Source organism: Psammomys obesus, unplaced genomic scaffold (genome assembly GCF_907164565.1).
Source record: "Psammomys obesus unplaced genomic scaffold, mPsaObe1.curated_primary_1811, whole genome shotgun sequence".
Lineage (NCBI taxonomy): Eukaryota > Metazoa > Chordata > Mammalia > Rodentia > Muridae > Psammomys > Psammomys obesus.
This window is the reverse complement of record NW_026585644.1, coordinates 32,624,935-32,651,366: the sequence shown is the minus strand read 5'-3', so window position 1 is coordinate 32,651,366 and position 26,432 is coordinate 32,624,935. Positions and strand designations below refer to the sequence as shown.

General features: G+C 45.1%; 1 protein-coding gene across 1 annotated transcript in view; it reads left to right on the top strand.

Annotated features, from left to right (window-relative positions):
* The window catches only part of Dnajc27 (DnaJ heat shock protein family (Hsp40) member C27), a 29,314-nt gene extending 4,117 nt beyond the window's left edge, over window positions 1-25,197 (top strand). The window contains exons 3-7 of the mRNA XM_055626235.1: window positions 3,120-3,189; window positions 9,464-9,628; window positions 10,521-10,643; window positions 17,511-17,671; window positions 21,591-25,197. Of these exons, the coding sequence (XP_055482210.1) occupies window positions 3,120-3,189; window positions 9,464-9,628; window positions 10,521-10,643; window positions 17,511-17,671; window positions 21,591-21,723 (652 nt within the window). The 3' untranslated portion in view covers window positions 21,724-25,197. The remainder of the gene's footprint in view (window positions 1-3,119; window positions 3,190-9,463; window positions 9,629-10,520; window positions 10,644-17,510; window positions 17,672-21,590) is intronic.
* Window positions 25,198-26,432: the final 1,235 nt, after the last annotated feature.

The following is a 26,432-nucleotide window of genomic DNA, read 5'->3' as shown; positions in this document are numbered from 1 at the left end:
CTTCCTTCCTTCCTTCCTTCCTTCCTTCCTTCCTTCCTTCCTTCCTTTCTTTTTTCTTTCTCTTCCTAGATTTGTCTATTGTTTTATACAGTATTCAGCCTTCATTCGTGCCTCTACATAAGAAGAGGACACCAGATCTCATTATAGATAGTTGTGAGCCACCACTAGGTTGCTGGGAATTGTGCTCTTAACCTCGGAGCCATCTCTCCAGCCCAACAGCACATTTCTTAAACATGACATTTCAGGTCTTTGCTGCCCCTGTTTTGCTTCTCCCCTCGGGGTATCCAGGCTGGACTGGAGGGAATGAAGCTTAGCTGGGCCAGGTGGGTTATGCAGGATCTCGGTTGGCATTGAGTGCAGGAAAAACAGCCTTCTCTGAGGTGGTTTTCAGTGAAACAGCTCTCTTATTGGGGGTACACAAGGGCTACCTAAACCTTGAGGAGTGGGCAGGGGTTCTCAGGGTGAGTGGACATCATTGACATTGACTGGGTCTGAGGTGCTGGCAATGTTTTGTTTGCATGAAGAGGAATTCTCAGTGCTTGCTGGACATGCACTTATGAGGAGAGAGGAAGCTTAACCTGACCCCCGGCCACCAGGCCATGTGCCTACCTCAAGGGTAGAGGTGGGGGCCCAAAGGCTATGTGGGCCAGGACATGCAAGCCTAGAGCAAGGGGGAAGTAGTCCCACTCCTTCTGGTCTTAGGATGAGATTTTTGGGGTTTGAACACATCTCAACCTCATTCTTGTTCCAGACGAACCCCACTGCCAGTGGTACAGCTTTCCCGGCCCACAGTCCTTCAGCCTCTGAGCACCTCTGTCAGTGAGGGTCTTTGTGAGTGACGCCTATGTTGGGGTTTTTATTCTGTCTGAGGCGCTTGCTGTAGAGCACTTGTGTTATTTGTATCTGTTTAATCTCTGACTTTGAGAAATGAATTTTTTTCCTGTTTTTATTTATTCTTTGAAAGTTTTACACATTTATATAAAGCATTTTGATTGTATCCACCCACCATATGCATATGGGTGTGAGGCCACTAGCATGCTCAACCTACCAGCGGCCACATCTTTAAAAGGCAGTTTACTCTCCCTCCCTCAGCAGCCAGCTCTGCCAGTAGCTTTTCTGCCAAGGGCGGGTCCCCAGAGGTCCTTTCCCCGTGCTGGAGTTCTGGCTGACTTGATCTGGGCTTGCCCAGTGCCCACAGATGCTGTGAACTGATAGTAAAGCAGCCATGTCATAAGCGAAGTCAGCATGTCACTGCTTTCTTCCCCATCTGCCAGCTCTTAGCATTCTTCCTGCCACATCTTGCTTGATCATCCCTGAATTGCTTGGTCAAGGCTGATAGAGTGGATTGATCATAATTAAGCACTCGTAGTTATTTATACTTGGCACTTTGACTAGGTATATGTTTTTGTATTAACCATCACCCATTGCAAGAAGCTTCTCTCACTAAAGCTGAGAGCAATACAAGTCTGTGGGTCTAAAAGTAAATACTGAGGAGGCAGTTTGATAGCCTGACCACTGAGCCGAACAACAACAGGAATTCCTGCCCCCACCTGTCATCTTCCAGGTTTACAGCAGTAGGCATGAAATCCCTTTGTAGAATAGTCCTCATATAGTCAGAAAATGGCTGGTTACCCTCATAACCGTCTTGCCACTATTACACCAGTGGACAGATCTCATCAGGCAGGTTAGTATTGTAGCATGGGGGTCCACCACTAGGGGAGATCATGATCTTTTGTTCCCCCAACAACCTGCATAGCATCTTCTGGTACTGTGTAAGCTAGCCAGCAGGGAGGAAGTTGCCTGGTCAGTCAAGGTTTTTTTGTTTTTTTAAATATCGTGCATCCAAAGTGAATCCTATCAAAAAGGATTTTTGTACGTTTTTTCCAAGTGCCTAGTAACAGTGCTTATCCCTGATGACTGCTCAATAACTATTGTTAGATAGATAGACTGAAAGGTAAAAAATTGTATGTAGGCTATGGAGGCATTATCTAAAAAGGCAGATAAAATTAGTGAGGTGTATCTACAGCAGAACGTCAGTTATATGAGGGGCAGAGTCAAGTTTAAGCATGTCCTTCCAGACTGTTTTAAAGTAGTTAAAGTCAGTGGCAAAGTAGAACCCAAGAGTTCTGTGTAAATTCTATTACCGCTTTTCAATTGAGCGCACCAGAAGGTGTTTTTGCATAATTTTCTTTGAAGTGTGAAATTTGTAGCTCTTTACTGAAACTCATGAAGCCCTTCATTTGAAAGCCACATATTTTCTTCTATTTTTCTTTCCCATTTTCTACTTCAGAACATAGGCATACCTCAGTGATGTGGTGAGACATTCTATTTAAGGGAACTTTGTTCAGAATCATTATCAGTAGTTAGTTTACCTAAGAAATGGAAATTGCTATATGATGTCCTGGAATTGTGACTTATTTATTTGTGGGTTTTTGTTTTTGTTTGAAACAGAGCAAATTGTTTATTACTAATTTTTTTTTTTAAAGATGATTTTCCCAATGATGAGTAGTGCTGAAATTCCTTCCCAAGGGAGACATAAACAATGTTTACCCCTCTCCTCAAGGTCTCAGTGACTGTCTAGGGACTGTCAGTTTATTTGGCTTATGGAGTATAGGTGAGGGATTACCTGTGGTGTGTGTGCTCTTCTCCTAGAAAGTCTTTATCCAGTCAGGATGAGGGCTTCCCCATAGCAACATAGATGGCACCCCCCGCCAAGTGTTTTCCAGCCCAATACTCTAGCCCATCCCCACAGCCATATGTGCTAATGACAGAGTTACATACAACAGGTGGTAGGGAGCAGCTTGATGGTCAGATGAGGTCTTATGACCCCACACCACACGAGGGGACATAAACAAGCCCAGCTGGAATGATCCTTTTCCAAGTGGGGCCACTTGTTGGTTCTGAGGTGAAGGAGAAAGATGGGTGCTTGCTCAGAGCTCAGTTTTCTAAACAAGGAGGTGGGTTGTCAGCCGGCTGGCTGCCTCTTGTTGTGAAGTTATCTGGAGTTAAAAAGAAGATGAAGAAAGCCTCTGGAAATGTCACCCTGTTTCCTTTTGAAATGACATGAATGTCAGTGCAGAAAAACAACCTTTGAGATTGTTTCCATCTGAATATTTCAGGGTCCAAATCAGAGACAGAGAAATCAAAGTTAACATCTTTGACATGGCTGGACACCCCTTCTTCTATGAGGTAAGAAAGCCTTTTTAGAAAACTTAAATCCATTAAGAAACAAAAACAAAAAAGCTGGGTAGTGGTGGCACACGCCTTTAGTCCCAGTACTTGGGAGGCAGAGACGGTAGATCTTTGTGAGTTCAAGGCCAGCCTGATCTACAGAGCAGGTTCCAGGACAGCCAGGGTTACACAGAGAAACCCTGTCTTGAAAAAAAAAAAAAGAAAAGAAAAGAAAAAAAAGAAAGACAAACTTAAATCCAGTATTGACATTGGAGAAAGTGGGAAGTTAATTCAAATGACCAGTATTCAAATCATCTGCAAGTTTAGCCCATGTTAGCGGCTTGCCTTCTGGGCTTCCGTTCAGTGGATACTTTTTGATTACTTATGCTTTCCTAGAATAGGAATGGAGAATTTCATGGCTCATGTTTCAGACACTTGAATGAATAGGCCATTTCCAACTTAGAAGGACACTGGCCTTTTATTTCATACCTTAGCCCAGTGTGTGAGAAGATAATAATTGTACTGCGCATGGCTGTAACAGCTCAGCAGGCCCCTCCATTCACAGCAAGGGCTAGTATGCCCTTTCCTGTCACTCCCCAGGCATGCGTGCGTGTGCGCGCGCACACACACACACACACACACACACACATCACACAGCACACCCAGAAAAATTGGGTATCTCTGCTCTTTCACTGATTTTTAATTTTTAAAAATTACATTATTTATTTATGTCTATGTGTTGGCACATGTATGCCATGGTGTGTGCAGGTCAGCTTTTGGGAGTTGGTTCTCTCCTTCCACCATGTGGCTTTTGGGAATTGGACTAAGTGCTTTACAGACTGAGCTACCTCCCTGGCTGCGAGGGTCTCTGTGACCACCACAGGCAGTGGAGGGGGACCAGCTGAGTAACATTTGCAGGAGGCAGGAAGGCAGTCAGTTCTGTTCAGCATGACTAAGTAGTTTGTTTTGGCTCAAACTTCAGGAATCTGACCCGAATAGTTTATTTTGGGGATATTTAGACACAACTTGGTGAAAACTCTCCTGGTTTTCATGTGCACAACCCATGTGCACAATAAAGTACAAAGCAGGCTAAATGGAGCTTGGCTGTTACTACATCAAAACTCTTTTCATAAAGATGGGTTCTAAAGCTTGACTAAGAAAAACAAGCTCATAATGAGGGTCTGGAGAGAATCTGGTATGGTCTTGGATACACAGATAGTGCAAAGGTCGCCAGGCTATTAACCACATCTGCTCCAGCACTCTGGGTGGCTAACAGGTTATGTATCCCTTTCCTTTGAAGGAGCATTCCTGTGTGTTTTAACATTCTGGGTTCCCTAGTGCTTATCTGTGAGCACAAGGACCTTCAGAACTCCTATAACCGGTCCCTCATTGCCTGATTTTTCTCCTGTCTCCATCACTCAGCTGTTGACCTCAGTCACTAAGTGTTTTATTTTCACTGTCGGATTTTCATTGCTAAAGTTTCCTCTCCGTCTTGACTAAGGCAGGGACTGTTTCCCTCCCAAAGGTGTTTAGTTAGAGTAGTTACTGCCGAAAGCCTTTTATTTCCTAGCTGCCCCTTTGCTGGGTTCTTTGCTAGTGAGAACAGGCTTTCCACAGGGCTTTTGTCTGTACCTCATGTCGTTTTCTAGGTGTGTTTCCCCAGGTCTTGGCAAAAGAGTCCCCATGTCCTTGTGGAGTAAAAGTATGTTAGAGAAGTATTCCTTAAACCAATGGCAAATGCCATTTAATACCATGATTCAACCATCTCTGGGGTTCAGAAAGTCCTACTGAGGGACATGACATTCAAACCAAGAGGCCATAGATGTGCTAAGAGTTATGCAGGTAGAGTGTGGCAATATGTGGAGAACAGGGAGCCAGTGACATATTTTGCTGCTTTGTGAGCTAATCCTGTTCAGAACTAAAGCTGTCAGCTGTCAGTGTCTCCTTGTGGAGCTGCCCTCATTTTGTCTTCAGCATGTTCTGGCCTTGCTTTTGAGGAGACAGACTGAATTTTTTGTGGGTGTCCCTGGTTAGCTGAAGTTCTGATATATCATTCTAGATGTCTGACTGCTAAGATTCTGCTCCCCCCGTTCTATCTTTGACTCCTATTAATGCAACCTAAAAATGCATTAGCTTTATTTCAGTAGTTTGTGAAAATAGAAGTATTAATTAATAGAAACTCCTTAAAGTCCCCTCTTCTGAAGTACCTTGTCAGAGTCTGAGCTCTTTTGTGTCTTGTAGTTGCTGTCTGTAGTACAAGCCTTCCTTTGACAAGACCAAAGCCACTCTCTTCTAAGTCCCAAGCTGACCCAAGCGTGTCCTTACTCCACACATACCTCATGAACACCCAGAGCCATCCCACAGTCCCCAGCTTCCTCATCCCCTGATGAAGCTTCCACTATTATAGTCCTCTTGGCAGGTTTCCCCAGGGTCTTGCCAGGACCATGTGGCCTGTCTTCCACTGAGGATGCTCTTGTAGGAACTTTCTGAGACCTCTGTAATATTGCATTAAAAGCTGTCTCAGCCCTTGCCAGTTGTGCATTGCATCCCTAAGCATCTTAACTAAGCTTCAAATGTGGTGAGCCTGCTGTCTGGAATGGGGAAGCTGTTTTGGAAGGCTAGAATAATGGAGCTGCAGGAGTCCACAAAACATGTTTTGACCTTTTCATTTTACTGCTAAGGAAGCTAAGGCTGGTGTGATAAAATAATTTACCCAAGACTATGTAGGTAGCTAGTTACTGAGCTTAGACTTGAACTTGAGTTCCTTGGAATCGAATCTCCGTTGATCTTGCTTTAATCTATTACGTGTGTGTGCAAGTGCGCATATACACACAGACACAGACACACACACAGTCACTTTCTGGAGACATGTCCAGCAGCTGAAATTCTCCCCTTTGGCCTCTACTTTTGTCTTCTGTAGACAAACATCTAACCATTCGATAAATCAATATCTTGAATATTAATTTTCACTGGCTTTATGGGTGACCAGGAATAGATACATCCGGATTCTTTGACCTTCGTGTGGAACACAGCTGGATATGCTACTAGCTCTGAAAATGGCAGCCAATGACAGGAGTGTGCTACAAGTGCAAACAGCAGCCAAGCATGGTGGTGTATGCAGTAATCCCAACACTTGGATATGGAGGCAGGAGGATCAGGAGTTCATGTCATCATCAGCTAAATGGAGTCTTTGAGGCCAGCCTGGGCTACAAGAGATCCTGTCTGCAAAGCAAACAAAAACAAAGATAGAGGGGTGGAGGCCAGCTTCAGCTTCCAGCCCACATTAGGTGGCTCACAACCTCCTGTATCCCTAGCTCCAAAGGATCCAATACCCAATTCTGATCTCCTTGATGGGGAGACGAACCTTAAAATTCGACAGGTAAAGCTACTTCATGACTCATGATGGTACAGGAAACCAGGCTGCAAATATGTGATACAAATTTCCACCATGTACCTTGTAGAGAAAAAGTTGTTTGGCCATGATATGTTAAACCCCAGTGGAATCTACAGAAAATTGTGCTTCCAATTATGAGGGAAACCCACATACTTGTGTGCACAGTCTCTCTCTCATTGTACAGAGAACCCTTAGCTGTTGAGAAGGGACCACAAGCTCTGAGGGCAGAGATTGTTGGTCATTATCGTAGAGTTCTTTGCTGTGAAGAGGCACCATGACCACGGCAACTCTTATAAAGGAAAGCTTTTAATTGGCTCTGGCTTACAGTCCATTATCGGCATGGCAGGAAACATGGCAGACCTGGTGCTGGGGAAGGGGCTGAGAGCTCTGCATCTGTAGGCAGCAGGAAGAAGAGAGTAACCGGTCCTGGCTTGGGCCCTTGAAACCTCAACACTCATCCCCAGTGGCACACTTTCTGCAACAAGACCACACCTATTTCAGCAAGGCCACACCTTCTAATATTCTCTGGTGACTAAGCATTCAAATACATGAGCCTGTGGGGGTTATTCTCATTCACACATCACATAGTCATCTTAAATTCCTTCTGCCTTCGTCATTCCTTACTAGGTGAACTGCTCCTTTGGTTTCTCTAATTAGTGATGGAACCTTATATTCATGGTCAAGGTTTCTGACTGTGCTCAGAAACCCATGCCCAGCGTAAGAGATAAATGCTTTTCTCTTTTCTCTTTCCCTCCCTTAAGGTTTTATTTTATAGCTCAGACTAGTGTCAAACTCACTATGTAGGCCAGGCTGGCCTTAAACTCACTGTGTAGCCCAAGCTTGTCTTAAAGTCACAGTCCTTGTCTCAGCCTCCTGACTGCTGGTGTAGCAGTCAATGCCACCACTCCCTGCTTTCTCACTTTGAATTTTTTTATTGTTATTATTACTATCATTATTTGCAATTTATTCACTTTGTATCCCAGTTGTAGCCCCCTTCCTCATCTCCTCCAGGTCCCATTCTTCTTCCACTATTCCTCTCCTCTAGTCCACTGATAGGGGAAGTCCTCCTTCCCTACTGTCTGACCCTAGCCTATCAGGTCCTATCAGGACTGCCTGGATCCTCTTCCTTTGTGGGCTGGCTAGGTAGCCCCACCAGGGAGAAGTGATCAAGGAGCAGGCAACCGAATTCATGTCAGAGATGGTCTCTTCTCTTCTTAGGAAGGAACTCATATGGAGACTGAGCTATCTATGGGCTACATCTGAGCAGAGAGTCTATGTCCTCTCTATGGATAGTCTTTGGTTGATACATCAGTCTCTGCACTCCCCCCTGAGCCCTGCTCTTTTGGCTTCGTTGGTCTCCTTCTGTGGTTCCTGTCCTCTCTGGGTCCTTTTATATCCCCCTTCTTCCATAAGACTCCCTGTGCTCTGTCCAAAGTTTGGCTGTGAGTCTCTGCATCTGCTTCAATCCCTTGCTGGTTGGAGTCTTTTAGAGGACATCTGTGGTAGGCTCCTCCATTGCTGGTGGGAATGTAAATTTGTACAACCACTTTGGAAATCAATCTGGCACTTTCTCAGAAAACTGGGAATAGTGCTACCTCAAGACCCAGCTATACCACTCCTGGGCATATATCTGAAAGATGCTCAACCATACAATAAGGACATTTGCCCAACCATGTTTGTAGCAGCTTTATTCATAATAGCCAGAATCTGGAAACAACCTACATGTCCCTCAACTGAAGAATGGATACAGAAATTGTGGTACATTTACACAATGGACTACTACTCAGCTATTAAAAACAAGGAAATCATGAAATTTGCAGGCAAATGGATGAAACTAGAAAAGATCATCCTGAGTGAGGTATCCCAGAAGCAGAGAGACACACATAATATATAGTCACTTATAAGTGGATATTAGCCATATTATATAAGATAAATATAGTAAAATCTACATACCTAAGAAACTAAACGACAAGGAGGGCCCTGGGGAAGATGCTTAATTCTCATTCAGAAGGGGAAAATGGGATAGACAGTAGAAGAGAGGAAACAGGACTAGAGCCTACCACTTCTGAATCCTTAGCTAGAGTGAGTCTGAGTGTATAACATAAAGCTATGTTCTCTGTCAAAGTTCCTACCAGAATTCCGGCCCACCCAGCTTCTCACTGCCTCTATCACTGAGTTCACCCTGCACCTCTTGTCAACTCTTTTGAGAGCTGTAGCTCTGTGCTAAGGCAAATTGCCATTTCCGATGAATGATCTCAGGACAGTCAAAATGAAAGGAAGAAAGGGAGAAGGAGCTGTTGTATTATTTTTCAGGAGCCATGCCAAGTGCAGTTTGTTGCCTTCATGACCTCACCGAGTCCAGCCATAGTACTATGATCCCCTTTTACAGATGAGGAAGTGCAGAGAGGTTGTGATTTGGCAAAGGTCACACAAAGGTCACACACCTGGTGGGTGTGAACTCAGAGCTGCCTGCCTCTTCTGCTGTGCTCCTTGCTTTCTGACTGTCCTGGGCTCTGAGGTTGGGGGTCGAAGATTGATGTACAGCCTTGGAACAGTCTAGGAAGCTCTGCCTGGAATGCTGGGTAAGCTCTGAGATGTCATGTCTTGTGGTCGTAGCCCTTGCTCACAATTGTTCATGGCTGTTCGAAGTCTACAGCTAAAGAGTGCTGCCTTTGAGAAGCCGAGCCCTTGTTTTTGCTAGGATTTCTCCTTACCTACAAATTTGTTTGTTTCATTTTGATTTTATAGAAAGTCCTCTAAAAGCTAGTAAATACTGAGCTACATTAATGAATGTGCAAATATAAAAAAGGATACAGTTTGTTAATTTAGTGACTGTGAGGTGCGTTCTTAGAAAGATCACAGAGCCAACACCTTGTGCCTCTGTTCTTCCATCTGAAGGTCCGAAATGAATTTTACAAGGACACGCAAGGTGTGATACTGGTGTATGATGTTGGGCAGAAAGACTCGTTTGACGCCCTGGATTCATGGCTGGCAGAAATGAAGCAGGAACTTGGGCCTCACGGGAACATGGACAATATTGTCTTTGTTGTATGTGCCAACAAGGTAACTTCTTTTAATTGGTTTGCTAACGCGGCTGTGAGTTTGAGGACACAAAAAAGAAAGAGCTGGGTGTGTGACTTAGCCTGAAATCCCAGGACTCAGGAGCTGAAAGACTATGAGCTTGAGGCCACCTGAGCTGTGTGGCGTTTCCAGGCCAGAATGGGTAGTTTAGTTAGACCCTGTCTTCAGTCTTTAGACATAGGCATGTATACATGCACGCATATACACGCACATTCGCACCATGCTCATGGACATACATGCAATGGGGGAGGTGCTATTTTTTAACACATAATCAGTAGCTTTAGCCCTGTGTAGTGGCACACGTCCTCAATCTCCAGCACTAGGGAGGCACAGTCAGGCAGCTCTTTGTGAGTTCAAGGCCAGCCTGCTCTACAGGGCAAGTTCCCGGATAGCCAGGGCTACATAGTAAGACCCTGTCTCAAAGAAACAACAATAAAAATATCAGTAACCTTTGAAAACATGTGTCTGAGACAAAACCCACAAAACCTGCTCTAACTGGATGTTTATTCATATTTTTCCCTTGGTGTCAAGCTTGAGGAAGCAGTCTGGGATTATACAGGAAAGGCCAATATTCATAGTTTGACCTGGTGGGAGGAGTTGTTCATGGCAGACAGCAGACGGTGGCCCCTTGGGTAGGACAGATATTGATGCAACTTTCACAGAAGTACATAGCAGCTGCCTTCCCATGGGAGGAAGTGGGAAGCATAGTCTGAATTAGACAGAAAACCCGGTCACTGGGTTTTTGTTGTTTGGTCTTATTTAGCCTGGTAATTTTGTATGTAACTCTGAGGCTCAGTGATAAAGACCTCACTGCGCCTGACGTAGTGGGACAAAGGTGGACCTTCCCTCCGCCCCTCCTGACTTTCTGTTTCAGGTGGACTGCGCCAAACACCGCTGCATTGACGAAAGTGAGGGGCGTCTTTGGGCCGAAAGCAAAGGGTTCCTGTACTTTGAAACATCAGCACAAACCGGAGAGGGAATCAATGAGATGTTCCAGGTAACCAGGCATCCTGCCCCAGGGTTTGTGTCCAAGCCAGCCATGCCAACTGATAGTTAAGATTCTGAGAAGCAAAACAGTAATGAGACAAAGAAGGGGGTCTGTGGAGAGAGAATAGAGGGAGAGGGAGAAGAAGGAGAGGGAGGAGGGGGGGAAGAGAGAGAAGGAGAAGAAGGAGGGGGAAGAGAGAGAGGGAGATAAGGAGAGAGAGGGAGAGAGAATATGATTGATCTGTTTGCTTTTGTAGGTCAGACCTGGCTCATCATCATAGTCCCCTAGTGTCTTAGTTACTGTTCTCACTGCTGTGAGAAAATACCTGACCAAAGCAACTTAAGGAAGGCAAGGGGTTTATTTTAGATCCTGGGTCAAGGGTACAGGCCACTGTGGCAGGGAAGTTAAGGTGACAGGAGGTTGAAGCATCTGCTCTCATCGCATCCACACTCAGGAAGCAGAGGAGGGTGGCTGCTGGCTGGAGCTGTGCTCGCTTGCTTCTTGTTCGGCCCAGCACTCCATCCCGTGGATGGTGCTGTCATATTTAGGGTGAGTCTTCCTCACCCAATCTAAAAAGTTCTCACAGACATTCTACAGTGGTTCTAAATCCCATCAAGTACACACGCAAAAGCACCATCACACCTGGGGAAACTCTTCAACATGCAAATGTCTGCCTCAGACCTCATGTTGCTGTGGAGCCTAGGGATATTTTACTTGTATTTTGTTTGACGCAGGGCCTCACTATGTAGCCTTGGCTGTCCAAGAACTCATTAGGTAGACCAGGTTGTCCTCAAACTCAGAGAGCTTTGCCTGCCTCTGTCTTCTGAGTACTGGGCCCAAAGGCGTGTGGCACCACACCCAGCTAGAGACTAGGCGTGTGTGTCTTGATGAAACACTCCAATGTTGTGCTTCTTCACTGAGATGAAGATTTCTCTTCAGAAGCATCATTGGATGTGGTGTTACATTCCTATGAAGCCTTGCTGTGACAAAACTTCCTTGTCATACACAGGCTATCTAACCCTATGCTCACAGAGGACACAGTTAGCCTAGAGAATAGACCATCGTTCCAGAATCCAGCTGGTCACACATAAAAATCCAAAAGGTAGTAGAAGGATGTGCTCACATGGCAGCCTGAGTAGATGCTCATTCCTTGTGTGTATGTGTGTGTGCGTGTGTGTGTAGGTGTGCATTCAGGAGTGTAAAGGCAAATGTCAAGTGTCTTTCTTGCTCTCCAGCATCTGAGCTGAGGTCTTTGTGTCTGGTAGCCAGAGATCTGCCAGAATCTGCTTGTCTCATTGGCCACAGCTCCTGGTTCCCTAGCCCCAGATGTCACTTTTTAGAGCCATCCATTTTGAATAATATTTAGGTAAGGAGACGACTTAAAACAGTAATAAAGTCAGAGTTTGAGTATCGAGCCATCTGAAAGTGGTGGTATGAATCAACTATTTTTCTCTTTGTGACTATGGCTGTCATTTGTCTAGCCTTTCAGATAGTGTAGCTATCCAGCACAGAGTCTGTCTTAATGGTTGGGTGGGGTTGTAGTGATTCTTTCTCTGCACTTCTTTCTCACAAGAGGCCGCTCCTCCTGGAAGACAGGTGCCGTCCTTCGCTGGCCCCGCGGCCTTGCTATGTGTCCTCCTCACTGGAGCACATTGCTCTGCATGTTCTCCGTATCTGTGGTGCACAGCCCCCTGAACATTGACAGTTCTGGCTGTTCACACATCTCTTATTTGAGACGGGTGCCAGTGTGTGCTGGGTATTTTTGATTGACGTATGAGAGCATCTCGGGAGTTTGTGTAGTAAGTGTGAGAGACTACACTTTTCTTTTCTAATTCAGTACTTACTTTGTGATCATTGATACATACATACAGTGCTTCACTATGCAAATCAGGATAGTAGCCATCTCCAGAGAGTCTCTATTCTCTCCTGGCCTCTGTTGTGTCTCATAAAGTGGGAGCCATGTTCATTCTCTAATTTCTCTGTCCATATTGCACCTTTTTCCAGTTTTGGCTGCTTTTGGGAGTCAGTCTTTGTCTTTGGTTTGCAGCAAGCTATGCTGAGGTGCCCCTCTCTCTACATGTATCTTACCTGGCACTTGTTCATTTTCTGAGATTGTCTGGTGCCCAGGGAAGCCAGAAGAGGGTTTTAGATCCTTTGGAGCTAGAGTCCCAGGTTATGTGGGTTCAGGGAATCAAACTGAAGTCCTTTGCAAGGGCAGCACATGCACTTAACTACTCCAGCCCAACATTTAAAAAAATAAAAAATTAAACAGTATTTTTCATCAAATACGGGAAGTCTTGCTGTGTTGTTTCTCTTTAGTTTTGTGTGTGTGTGTGTGTGTGTGTGTGTGTGTGTGTGCGCGCGCGCGCGTGTGTGCACATGCACACACATGGAAGCCAGAGGACAGTCATTCCTCAGGTGCTGTCTCCTTGTTTTTTTGAAATAGTTTGTTGCTGGCCTGGGGCCCATCAATTCACGTAGGCTGGCTGGCCAGTGAGCTCCTAGTCACCAGCCATCTCTGCCTCCCTAGTGCTGAGTTGCGAGGACACACTACCGTGCCCAGCATCTTTAAAAGGGAACAAACTGAGGACCTCCTGCTTGTTCAACAAGTCCTACAACTAAGCCATCTCCCCAGCCCACTGAAAAATAAATTTATTTATTTATTATTGTATGTGTGAGTGTTCGCTTTCTGTCTGTGCACCATGTGTTTATCTGATGCCCTCAGAGGCCCTAGGGTGTTGAATACCCCGGAGCTGGGATTTCAGAGTGTTGTTAGCTACCATGTGGGTGCTGGGAACTGAACCCAGGTCCACTCAAGAGCAATGAGTGCTTTTTAAGATATATTTTCTTTTAATTTTTTTTAGTGTATTTTTCTTTATCTTCTATCAGTATTTCTTAGCTGCTTTGAAATCTATTAAGTCCAGCATGGGTTCAGTTACTACTGACTACTGACTGCTTTCCCCTGACATTGGTCATGTTTTCTTGTTTCTTTATGTGGTAGTCATGTTTTGATTGGGTACCACATCCGTAGAGGGTACATTGTAGAGACCCTGCAAGTTTCTGTCTTTCTCAGAAGAATATCACTCCTTGTCGCAGGAGACAGATTGCAATGAACTCATGTAAGCTTGCATTTTTGCTTTAATGTCAGGGATCTGAAGGAGACCCAGAGTGTTTCCTAACCTTCTAATTTGGCAGAATTCATTTTCCAAATTCTGTCTCTTGCCAATCGTGTTGGTTCTTGGCTTTGACTTTAGTTAGGATACATAAAACTCCTCAGGTACAGCCTTTCTGTGGTGCCTCAGGGGGATTTGGGGAGTTTTGATTAGGTGTTCTGGGAAGGCCTAGCTCAGGTGTCTTGGGCTAGCTCTTGCCTAGAAAACATGGATTGTATTCTCAGTTCCTGTCTGGTAAGCCTCAGGTGGCCTCAATTTTCATAGGCATAGCCTAGTTTTTAGTTACAAATCCACGAGGGACCCTACCCCCCCCCCCCCCCCGGAATGGGCCCAGGTCTGGCCAGCTCCTTTCTGCCCAGTGCCTTGCTCTGCTGCCTCAGACCTCTGGTCTCTGCCTCTGCCTCCTTCTCTTAGTGGGTCTGTGCCTGCATGATGCAGTTATGGCCTCCAGGAAGGGAGTTAGTGCCTCACCTCTCAGTGCTTTGCTGTCATCCACTGCCTGAAAGTAGCTGCCTTGTGCACCTGTTCAGTGTGGCAGTTGACAGGTCTGGTCTAGTACCCATTATTCTGCATCAGGTGGAACTCAGACATGAGATTTACAGTCTTTGACCTTGCTCCTAGTGTGCAGAGAACAGCTGTTCTTCTGTAACCGTGTGTTATAATAACTACCTGTGCCCGTATATCTTTATATTTCTACTTCAAGTTAGTTGCAGGCTAACCAGAAAATGTTACTGATACATACCCTAGCTACATTTGTGAACTGTGAGCTCTTCTTGGTGCTTTTCTCCTTCTGGCTGGTTCTTGGTGGGAATGATGCATAAATGAGTCTTTTTTCTTGATAGACTGACATGGAGAGCACAGTGACTCTGTTGTGTAGGTAGGCCAAAGCTGTGCTTTCCTGGCGATTCATTTTGATTCCCCCCCTGCCTACTAGACACTTTGCGCCAGGAAGAATGTAGCTTTATCTAACAAAGGGTACTTTTAAGGTCAGCTACACGGGAACCAGCACTGCCCTGGTCTCCCTCTGGTGGCTTTTCCCTTGATGTTCTTTCTTTCCAGATGCCAAGGCTTTTTGTTAGCCTCCTAGCTGGTTTGCAGTTACTGGAAATGAGAAAGAGGAGCTTAAGGGAAAGATCTTTAGAAGATTTATTTTATTTTTAATTGTGTGTATGTGTTTTTGTATGTGATGTGAGGAGGCCAGAGGTATGATGCATAGGTGGAACCCCCTGGAGCTGGAATTGTAGGCAGTTATAAGTCAGCTAGCTTAGATGCTGGGTACCAAACTCTGGTTCTCTAGAATAGTAGTGCACACGATTAACTACTGAGCGATGGAAATGTTTTATTTTCTCAGAGGAGAGAATGAGATGAGAGCTGTACCCAAGCTGTACGAATAAGAGGAATGGGCTGAGCCTAGGGTGTTTCTTTCTCTGTTCTAGCTATCTCTAGGCCTAGGCCTGAAAGCCTCTCATCTCTGTACAATCTAATCTTCTGTAAACTCAAACCTTGAAGGCTTCAGCTCCAGCCTCCCTCTGATAACCTAGGCCTAGAATACTTGATCCTCTGAGACTTACTGTTGAATAAACTCATCTTCTCTAGTTTTTTTCTGAGCTCTGGCTGGTTCAACTCAGCTGTTCTGGCCCAGACTTCTCTCTAATATGATTGATTCAAACTGGCTTCTGACTGAATTGCTCTGCTTGGCCTCAGACTAACTCTGGCAATATCTAATATCTAACCTTCTGGCTCCCTCTCAGTCTTTGGCTTAATCTCTCTGCAGCCTGTGTTGTAAAACTGCCACACACACTACTACCATTCCTCTTGCCTCTACTCTGCCTTTCTCTTCCTGCACCTCTTAAGTCACCTCTCCTTACTGCTGTTCTGGTAAGAGTTGGGGGTGTCCTATCTCTGACTCATTCTGTCAGATCTTCCTCTGATTCGTCACTTTGCCTGCCTCTTAATTAGACATCACTTTCAAACATTGCAGCTTCCTTCTATAAACTAATCTTACTTTCATTGTTTGGGATTAAAGGTATGTATTAAGGGCGTTTCTTTATTCCAGCCAGATCACATAGACCTAGAATGTCTTTAGATGTGGTCTCTTGCCAGAGAAACCATGTTGCTGGATTAAAATTCTCCTACAATGAGCCAGTTCTCCAACCGCAAAGACACATTTATAAAAGGAAATAATAGGTGCTACTGAAGAATCTGAAAAGAGGAAGATATTTTAAGAGAAACCAACGGAAAAGGAGATATATCAATTAAGAGTAGTTATAGGAGCCGGGCGCGGTGGTGCACATAAAAACAAAACAAAATAAGGCAAAACAAAAAAGAGCAGTTATAGGCACTGGGTGGTGGTAGCACACACCTTTAAATCCAGCACGTAGGAGGCAGAGGGGGGCAGATCTCTTGAGTTCGAGGTCAGCCTGGTCTACAGAGTGAGTTCCAGGACAGCCAGGGCTACACAGAGAAACCCTGGCTGTAAAAAAAAAAAAAAAAAAAAAAAAAAAAAAGTAGTTACAGGCACTCGGGATGTATAGTACTTACTTAGCAAGTGGAGAGGTGAGGAAGGAGAGAGAGGGGAGAGAAGGAGTAGATGAGAGAAGAGAGGAGGTGGAGGGGAGATGAGAGTTACCCTCTACTTGTAATTATAGAAATGTGTGCTGGAAAGATGGCTCAGAGGTTAAGAGCACACACTCCAGAGTTGCATGTGCTAAATGGCACACCTGTCATCCTAGCACTAAGAGACAGAGCAGGAGGATCATGAGTTCAGTCTCACCCTCTGCTGTGTAGCTAGTTAGGGCCAGCCGAGGCTATGTGAGACCCTGTCTCAAAAACCAAAACAATTTAGTATTGTTTGTAATGGCTAAAAGACTTAAAACAACTGTCCAGTCCAGGAATGGGGGATGAAATAAATTGTGGTATAATCACGTAATAGGATACTGAAGTCATTAGAAGCCTAAATAGCTGGGATGACAGGCATGCACCACCAGGCCTGGGCAAGAGGTATTATGTGGGAAACTACAAGCTGCTAAGCATTGTGTTGCATCTGAGATCTTTTCTGTAAATGTTTATGTATTTGTATGTGAAATTTGCTGGTAGCAGATGTTTCTGTAAGGATACTAAAATATGATAATGTGGCTATATCAGGGAAAAAGACTCAGGGTAGAGAAAGTTTTTATATTTTACTATTTGAGTTTTTCTAACAGTGTTTATCTGTTACCAACCTCAAATGTGCTTCTCTGAGAGTAGGATTATGAATCATTTTACTTTTTTTTCTTTTTCATTTTTTTAATACAGGGTTTCTCTGTGTAGCCTGGTTGTCCTGTAATCGATTTGTAGAGCAGGCTGGCCTCAAACTCACAGAGACCTGCCTGCCTCTGCTTCCCTGAGTGCTGGGATTCCAGGTCATTTTCCTTTTTTGAAATTAATTAATAAATTTTAAGTTAGCTTATACTTTCCGATTTTGAAAATATGTAGTTAGGGGGTTGGGATTTAACTCAGTAGTAGAGCACTTGCTGAGCAAGTGCAAGACCCTGGGCTCTTACCTCAGCACCAGGGAAATGGATATAAATATGGTTTGATCCTGTGAGGAAAAAAAAAATCCTCCAATTGAAGAGCATTTACTTCATGTGTGACTCTCAAGAGTTACTGAAGTGTGTGAGAGAAACTCAGAATCCCTTCTCTGGGCTGTGTTTTCTTCTTGCAGACTTTTTACATGTCCGTAGTTGACTTGTGTGAAAATGGCGGGAAACGTCCTACTACAAATAACAGTGCTAGTTTCACCAAAGAACAAGCAGACACCATTCGCAGAATCCGAAATAGTAAGGACAGCTGGGACATGCTGGGAGTCAGACCTGGGGCCTCAAGGTAAGCAGCTTGAGGATGCATGGTTCTGGAGGAGCTGGGGGTCTGCTGCCAAAAGTGCTGGGAAATCTTTCTTCTAATTGGCTAGGAACTAGAGGATGTGTGCAAATAAGTATCATAAGGTCTCTATCTCACTAACTTACCACAGAGAAATGAAACAGAAGGTACATTGCCTGCTGAGCTAGCTGTTTCGTGTTTCTTCTTGATGAAATGGCTTACTCCACCTCCAGCTATGTTGAGCAAGAATCTGACACAACTTAAGAAAACTTTGCAAAAAATTATTCTTTTTTTTTTTTTTTAATTATTCTTAAATCATAGAGTTTTAGAAGAAAGAGTTTTCACCCTGCGCCCATTTTACTGGGGAGACTGGTGGTTAGTGAAATGAGTGACCACTGAGGCCTCAGGAGCAGCAGTTTCTCTTGACCCAGAGCACGGTCTGCCCAAAAGCCTTTCTTATAAACCCTGCTTGTTCTTCCCTGTGGTTGGGTCATGTCTGTTACCTGTTTTATTCAAAAGATGTATTTAGGAAGAGCTGGGCATGGCGGTGCACATCTGTAATTCCAGTACTCAGGAATCTGAAGGAGAGTACAAACCCGAAGCCAGCCTTTGTTGGGAGAATATTTTGTGTCTGCATGGAAACATCACCTGTCATTTTCTGATGGCCTTCAAGAAATAGGAGGTGGGCAGGCAGAAAGAATTCTGGGATAGAGCCAGGCAAGGAAAAGTCAACTGGCAAGATGTGAGGAGGATGGATGCATGGTACCTGAGCAGAGGTAACCAGCCACATGGCAAAAAGTAGATTAGAATAAATGGGTTATTTTAAGTTATGAGCTAGTCAGAGAAGAGCCTAGCTATATGTCTTAGGTATTGTATATAATATTTTGAGTCTCATGAGTCATTATTCTGGGAGCTTGGAGACGGAAGGAAAAATCCTTTCAAAAATTGGCACCCAGTACACAGGCTGATTATATAATCATGTGGCTGGTTAACTGTGCTTAGGTTCCATGTGTCCATCCTCCTCACATCTTTCTGGCTGAATTTCCCACACCTGGCTCTCTCCCAGAATCCTTTCTGCCTGCCAGATGTCCCACCTTCTATTTCCTACCTCGGCTGTAGGTCATTAGCTTTATTGGCAGGTGATGATTCCACATAGACACAAAAGATCCCTTCTACAAAGAAAAATAAAGAAATAAAGAGGGCTGAAGCATTTAGTTCAGTGGTAGAGAACTTACACAGATAGCTCTGGGTTCAGTTGCCAACACAGAAGAAAAAGAATATATTCTTTATTGTGCAAAAATTACTCAATACTGAGCATGGTAATGTAATTGCTAATGCTACATAGCTCATGTGTGATTGGTTATGAAGGTTTCGTTTTGTTTATTTTTGTTGTTGGTAGTGTTTTTTTTGGGGGGTGGTTCTTTTCTCTCTGCCTCTCTTTATCTGCCTGGGTTGGAAATCACTGTGTAGACAATGCTGGTCTCTAGCTTACAATGATGATCCCCCTGCCTCTGCCTCCCAAATGATTCTCATTTTAATCAAAGCTATCCTCTCCATGCTTCTCCCATCCTCCTTTGGCACCTTGACTGCCACAGTGGAAACACTTGACCTTCAAATTGCCAGGCCAGCAGAAACTGTCTTTTCCTTCTTAGCCTCATGGCATGTCTTCACATACAAAGCAAAGAGGAGAGAAGTAGGAAGGTTGTGTAGGACCACATGGGCACACCATGTGTAGAGAATGCTTACACTTGTGAAGACACTCAGTTGGGTTCGTATATGTATAGCATTAAGTGTATTGGTGTCCTTTAATTTACCTTTGAGTCCTCTGTAGTCTCATTGTGAATCTTACATGTTATTTGCAAGTAGTATTCACTTCAGTTTTAAGTAATCATTTCTTTACCTCCTTACTAATATATTTTAAGTGGTGTGTATTGAAGAAAAAGAAAATTTTGGCTCTTTGTTGACTCTGGTTAACTAAAATCTACCAGAGTGTCCAGGGCCCCTGTGATTTCTGTTTCCTTAACTCATACAAACACAAGCTTATCTTTTTATAAGCTATCTATCTTTTTATAAGCTGTCTATCAAATGACATTGAGCACATTTGGGACAATTTCTTGAATATTAGAGTGTTAAGTTCTAGAAAATTCTGGTCCTCGTTTCGGGCCAAAATGTACTTGCACTTCTTGAACTTTAAAGAAATCTTACTGTCTCTAGGTAGCATTGGCACACATCTGCCCCAGTCTTGTTGCTCTAGACCGTTCCCCTGAGACAGTCTTTCCTACGCCTATAAATCTTGAAAGGCACTCAGTACAGAGGCCTGGCAAAACGCTGAACCCGCCCAGACGTGCCCCAGCCCCAGGTAGTGACTCCCCTGGCCCTGTCCCAGACTCCATCTTGGAGAAGGAAGGGATCCTTTTATTGCCTCAAGGACACAAGGTCTTTGGATAAGTACAGACTCTAGCTAATCAAATTTCTTCCAAGAAGGGGAATGCCTCTTGATAACTAACAATAAGATTACACTTGTAAGGGCGGAGGACAATGACTCAGTGGATAAAGAGCTTACTACAAACCGGAGGACCTGAGTTTGGACAACTAGCACCCACATAGAAGCCAGGCAGGGCAGTGTGTGTCTGTAATTCTTGTTTTGGGAGGACAGAGACAGTTGAATCCTAGAGCTCATTGGCCAGCCACTCTAGCCAAAGCAGCCATGTGGAGACTTAACAGACCATGTCTTAAAACATACGGTGTAAAGCGATAGAGGAAGGCCCCTGACATTGTCCTCTGGCCTCCATATGTGCACACATATACACACAGGCTTACACCACCCATGCATACCAGATAAAAGATTACATATTTCATAGGTACAAAATAACATGCAGAGTTAGAACAGGAAAATTGAGAAGGACTCAGCAGCAGCAGGAGGAGCTCTGACATGCCTGCCTAAGACACAGGGAGCTCTGCTGTGGCCAGACTGAGGTCACTCTGCAGGTGTTCTGCCCTCTCTAAACAGCAAAGAGCAAGCATTTACTTAACTGGGAACACGGTATGAGAAGTCTTCCCAATAAGAACACAACAGTGAAGGCACCTGACACAGCACCATGCCATGTTGACGGGCTCACAGGGATCCTGGTGACACAAGGAAGCTTGGGCAGTAAAACCATGCGGTGGGGACAGAGCCTGACACCTGAGGGTCAAGCAAAGTGGGGATGATGAAGGAGCCTGTGGTCTCTGGGCCTTCTCCAGCCCGGCCCCGGTCCTCTGTACCATGGTGTCATCTCGGCGTCTCCTCATCTTCTCTGGCTGGGTGCTGAGTGCACCGCTGCTCCCACCAACTTTCATTTTATGTTACATAAGCTCTCTTCCCTGTTGTCCTCGCAGATGCTGCCGTCTGAACCTTCGCTCTCAGGCCTCTGGGTTGCTGTGTTAATCTCCCACCTGCCTCTCAACTTTGAGAAGCAGCTTTCTCTGTGCCCATTGGCGCAAAATGCCTACTATTGTTACTGTCAATCAACTCCAGAGTATTTCCTTGTTTTGCTTTCAAGGCAATAACATCTGCTTCAGGTCTCTGCCAGTTCCCTCCCTGCTGCTCTGAATCCCTACCCCATGCAAACCACAAGTCACTGTTGTTCCCAAAGCTTCTCCCAAGGCTTTCCCCTGGTGCCCAGGCTGTCACTCCTTCCGTTAGCAAAGGCTTGCCCCTAAGTATCCAGAGCTGCCTGGCTGCAGCTGATCCTTCCTGACTGTCTCCTAGACTCACTTGCACTGTATCTTCCTTCTTGTATACGACCTATTGTTTATTTTTTTTCTAGTCCTTTAGGCCTACCTTTGAGAAAAAGAAGTGATTACATGGGAGATGTGTGCTAGATAGCTGGGATGCAGGATTTGGGGCCAGCTCTGTAACTGACAGCTCTGCTGCTCTTTTCAGGGAGGAGGTCAATAAGGCCTACCGGAAGCTGGCTGTGTTGCTTCACCCGGACAAGTGCGTAGCGCCTGGCAGCGAAGATGCCTTCAAAGCAGTTGTGAATGCCCGGACAGCCCTCCTGAAAAACATCAAGTAGGAGGCAGAGGAAAGACAGGCAGGCTTAGCTGCAAACACTCCCATTGAGGTGAAATAACCAACATGGGTTTTCCTTCACAGATGTTCACTGTTCGTTCCCTCATGTGCTGTCATTTGTAAGTTAATAATATGGGTGCCTGTAGCCATGTTGTGGGCGTTTTTCAGCAAGATAGCCTACTTTTGTGTGAGACAGCCCTGCATCTCTTATGCACTTCATTTCTTATTGCCAGACAACTTGATGTTTGAAATTGTAGCGTCGCTTAGGCATTCGCTTGTCCAAGTCCATGAAGCTTCTAGAGAGGGAGGCTGGCAGGACGCTTGGAGTCACTTGACTTCCTCCCAACAACCCACTCATCCATCCATCTGCCCATCATCAGAGGGGAATGAAAACAGGAACAAGAATGACAGAAACAAGCAGACAGCACCCAGCTTTAGGAGCTTAGCATCCTGCCAAGCAGTTTCTTGGTTAATATTTTAACCATCAGCCTGGAGTTAGTAGCCAGGCATGGTGTCATGTGCCTATAATCCAGCACTCAGGAGGATGAGGCAGGATTTTGAGTTTGAGGCCAGTCTGGATTACATGGCAAGACTGTCTCAAACTAAAATAAGCACTCCTGTAGCAGAATGGTGAGGTAGGTTATTCACTCCATTCCTTCTCCAACCACCAGGGGGAGAGATAAGCCAGTGCTAAGGGAGAAACGTAGCGGCAAGCCACACCGGCTAGGGAGCCTGACGCTCATCCTGGATCCTAGGTCTCTGCTCTACCCTAGAAATAGTTGCTAGTAGCAAGCAGAAAGGAGCACAGTGCCCCAGGAATGAGGAACCAGAGACCAGGACAGAAGCCCGTAGAGGCTGTAGATTACTTGGGAGCATGATCTCAGTCACACCCACATAGACAGAAAGGCCAGCTGAGCTCCAGCCTGTTGGGCACCAGGAAGGGCCCTGTGTAAGCCTTGTCCCTGTCCTCACTCCTCACCACAGGTGGTGGGAGGGGCAGGCAGGTACTCTTCCACAAGCAGGTCTCCTCCTCCTGCACCAGGGTTAATCTGTTTCTCTTCTCCCACATCTGCCATTACCTTTCTTGAATCCCTGGCATTACCCTAGGCTTAGCTGACTTGAAATAAGTATGATCCATTTGGGCACAGTGGGACATCATAGACCTGTGTAGGGCAGATTCTTTACAGTTTCTGCATGGACTCCAAATTTCTGAAGAGTATTTTTAATCTGCAAGTATGGAAACTTACTTTGCATAGAAAAGCACCTTCCTGCTGTTGTCTCTGCCTGGTACACGTGGCTAGATGGAGCTGATGGGGCACCAGGACTGCATTTCTTTCAGCGCTTACGGGAGCAGGCTGATGCTTGCTTCCTGTCATTTCTCCTAACTTTGTTACTCATTTAGCTGGAGCTGTGTTAACTGGAGCTTGAAGGATATAAAAGACTGACTTTTAAACACCTATCCCATTATTGTTGCCAGATAATATCTCTTACCTGAGAAGACAAGCTCTTGTCTTATAATCCAAGTCACTGCAGTCTTTGGGATTTTTTCCCCTTCACCTTAGTAACCTCACTTTGTATGGCTGTGCTCCACTGCACTAAGCTTAAAAGTGTTGTTCCTAATGATCTCAGATCTATATAGAAACGATAAAGAGATCTGGCATATGGCACTGTGGTTTCTTCTGGCCCTCGAACTAGCTTCTGAGGTGATTTGAACGCCATGTCAAAGTTTTTGTGGGCCTCAATTCTGCCTGAGGCTGACCAAATGCCGAACACACGCTGTTATCCAGCTGCTCTTGGAGCAGAAGGTGGGTCATGAGGATGAGGGATTGTGTGTGGTGCTGTCATGGAGTGGGGCCCATTCTTCACCTCATTCAGCAGCATGGGCAGAGGAACAGAGCAGGGCACTTTAGTGTTCTTATCAGATCCCTTAGAGCGACTTGCTGAAATGTAGCCTGGGCTTGATTCTCAGATCTTGAGATTCTGTTTCAGACATCGTAATTATTACCATTTTGGGTGGCTGTGCACTATTTTTTTATGTGATAGTAATAAAATGAAAAGGCTAAGCTTCGAGATCCCAGGATTTTTCTGACTTCCATAATCCATCAGCAGAGCATTAAGAAACAACAAAGCATGCCTAGACATGAAAAGTCTTTTGAAGTCTTGCTTCAATCTGTTACTAACCTCTGCATTCATTTACATTCTTGGTGCAGGTGTGTGCTTTGTCCTTTATCCTTTTAAAAACTCTTTGCACAGTTAAGATCTCAGGCTATCAGCAGGAGTCGCCACTCAGTCATTTCAGTGAAAAATTTTTATGAAGGACCTTGTTTCCCAAAAAAGGGATAAAGCTTTTGAACAGCTGTCATTAAAGAAAAGCCATGTCTTCTTCATCTGAGTCATCGACAATTGTCACTTCTTCACCTTGCTGGAACTCCCTGGCGGCGTTTCAGAGTTCCTCTTCCAGCCTTCTCAAGCACTTTCGAGCACCCCGTTCCCCTCGTCTGTGTCCTCCTTTCTGCCTCCCTGAGAGCTGCTGCTCTCCGCGTCATCACCTCCTCCAAAGCACTGCCACTTTATCTCTCCATTACTGTGTCCTTGGTGTTACCAGCCTGTTAAGAGTCCTGTACATCATTCTTTAAGCTTGTATTTACCTCAGGAAACTTATTCTAGTATGTTCTCACATATTGAAATCTCAAGTGATAAATGCTTCTTTATACCTGCAAAATAGTACCTAATTCTGTCTTAGTTGAGTGAGCCATAGGTCAGGTGGCTAGATGATTGAAAGCTCACCAGAGCAAAACAAGGAGCACCTGCCAGCACTGAGTCAGGGACGAGTGGCTGTTCCACCCAGAGTGGCAGCTGTTAGCAGGAGGACGGCAGGATTGCCGGCTGACGCTAGGAAGCAAGGAGGAGCATATTGCATATTGACAGTGCTGCCTTCCAGGTCAGCTCAGTAAGTTCTGGAATGGCACTTCCCTCACACTGCAGCCTGTGGAGCTAAGTCCACACCATTTAAAAAAGAAAAAAAAAGTTTTGAAGATGAATTTAGTTGCAAAATCAAGCTAAGCAATTTCCACAGCAGGTATCAGAAGCAAGGAACTATTGACCCTTCTCGTCCTGGTGCTGGGCACAGTTGCAGACACTGCCCGGGCCCTGCCCCTTGGACACTGGTTGCTCCGTTAACTGTCTCTGGAGAGGGTGCACGTGTCACTTGTCGTGTGGGCAGGCAGTGGCGCTGGGCAGTCTGGTAAAGGCCCTTCGTGGTAGTGGACCGTTGAGCAGTTTGGGTTAGCTCCCTGCACTGATTGTTCCCTGCACATTTTTTTCCCTTGACTGTGAATGCTCTTACAAGGTAATTTACATATTTGCTTTCTGTTGAAATAACTGAAAGTGTTAAATCTACCAGTTGTTTATGTCTTGTATACAGAGTGTCATATGTATTTAAGTTGTGTATTTTTATAGAGTAAAATCAAATAGCAAACACTGGTCTGCTGGCTGCACTCATTTGCTGACACCTGATCTTTGGTGTAAAACTAGACTAAACAGAATCAGTTCCTCATCAGCTGTGACCTTCATTCAGCAAGATACATCGCTTACCATAATCCCAGCACCCGGGAGGCTGAGGCAGGGAGATCATTAGTTTGAAGCCAACCTAGGTCACAAAGAGAGACCCTGCCTCAGAAAACACGAGCCAGCTGTAGTGGCTCATGCCCATAGTCTACTGCAGCACCCGGGAAAGAGGACCATGACATTCCTGGTCTGCATAGTGGTTACAGGCTAGCCAGGCTATTGAGTGAGTCCCTGCCTCAAAAACCAAAGCAAAGAAGGAACTCTTCTTAGTTAAGACTAATGGGGAAAATACAGAAAATTGTATTTGTTGGTCCATTAGGCCAGTCTGACTCTATTAAGTGTGGCTTTGTAGTTCACGCATAACTGTGTTAACTCATTCTGAAATAGTGCAGACAGTGTAGCTCAGTGGGAGAGCGTGTGCTTAGTGCAGACAATGCTCTGAGTTTGATGCCCAATACCCTCCCCCACAAAAAAAAATAGTGCTGACTGACTGACTAATGTAGTTAATTCCACTTACTAAACCCTTAAGCCAAAGGATGCTTGCATCACCGTGGAGTGTGAGTCTTGTAGGACCAATCCACAAGACGCAGCCTCAGAAGGCTCAAACCAGAATTTTACTTTTCATTCTCATGCAGACCTGGCCTGCCTAGCACCCCGAGACCCCAGAGAATGCCCTGCCTCACTTTCAGAACTGCATATCTTGCAGACATGTTCCGAGTGCCTCAGTTCTCCAGGACCCATCTGTCCTCCCCGAGACAGGGATGTAACGCCAGCTCAGCTCTTTGTGTGTGTGCACGCGTATGTGTGTGTTTTTATGGCATGTGGTGCACGTGTGTATGGGTACATGTATGTTGGGGCTAGTGGTCATTGCAGGCATCTCCCTTTATAACTTCCTTCCTTCCGTCCTTGCTTTTTTTTTTTTTCATTTATTTGTTTATTTGGAGGCTTCTCACAGAACCTGGAGTTCACTGATTAGGTTGCACTGGCTGGCCAGCAAGCTCTAGGGATTGCTCCCCCCCTCCCCCCGCCGGGCCAGGACTAAGATTACAGGCATATACTACCATTCCTGACCTTTTTAAAAAATGTGTGTGCTGGGGATTGAACTGGTCTTTTATGGCAAACACTTTACCAACTGAGCCATCTCCT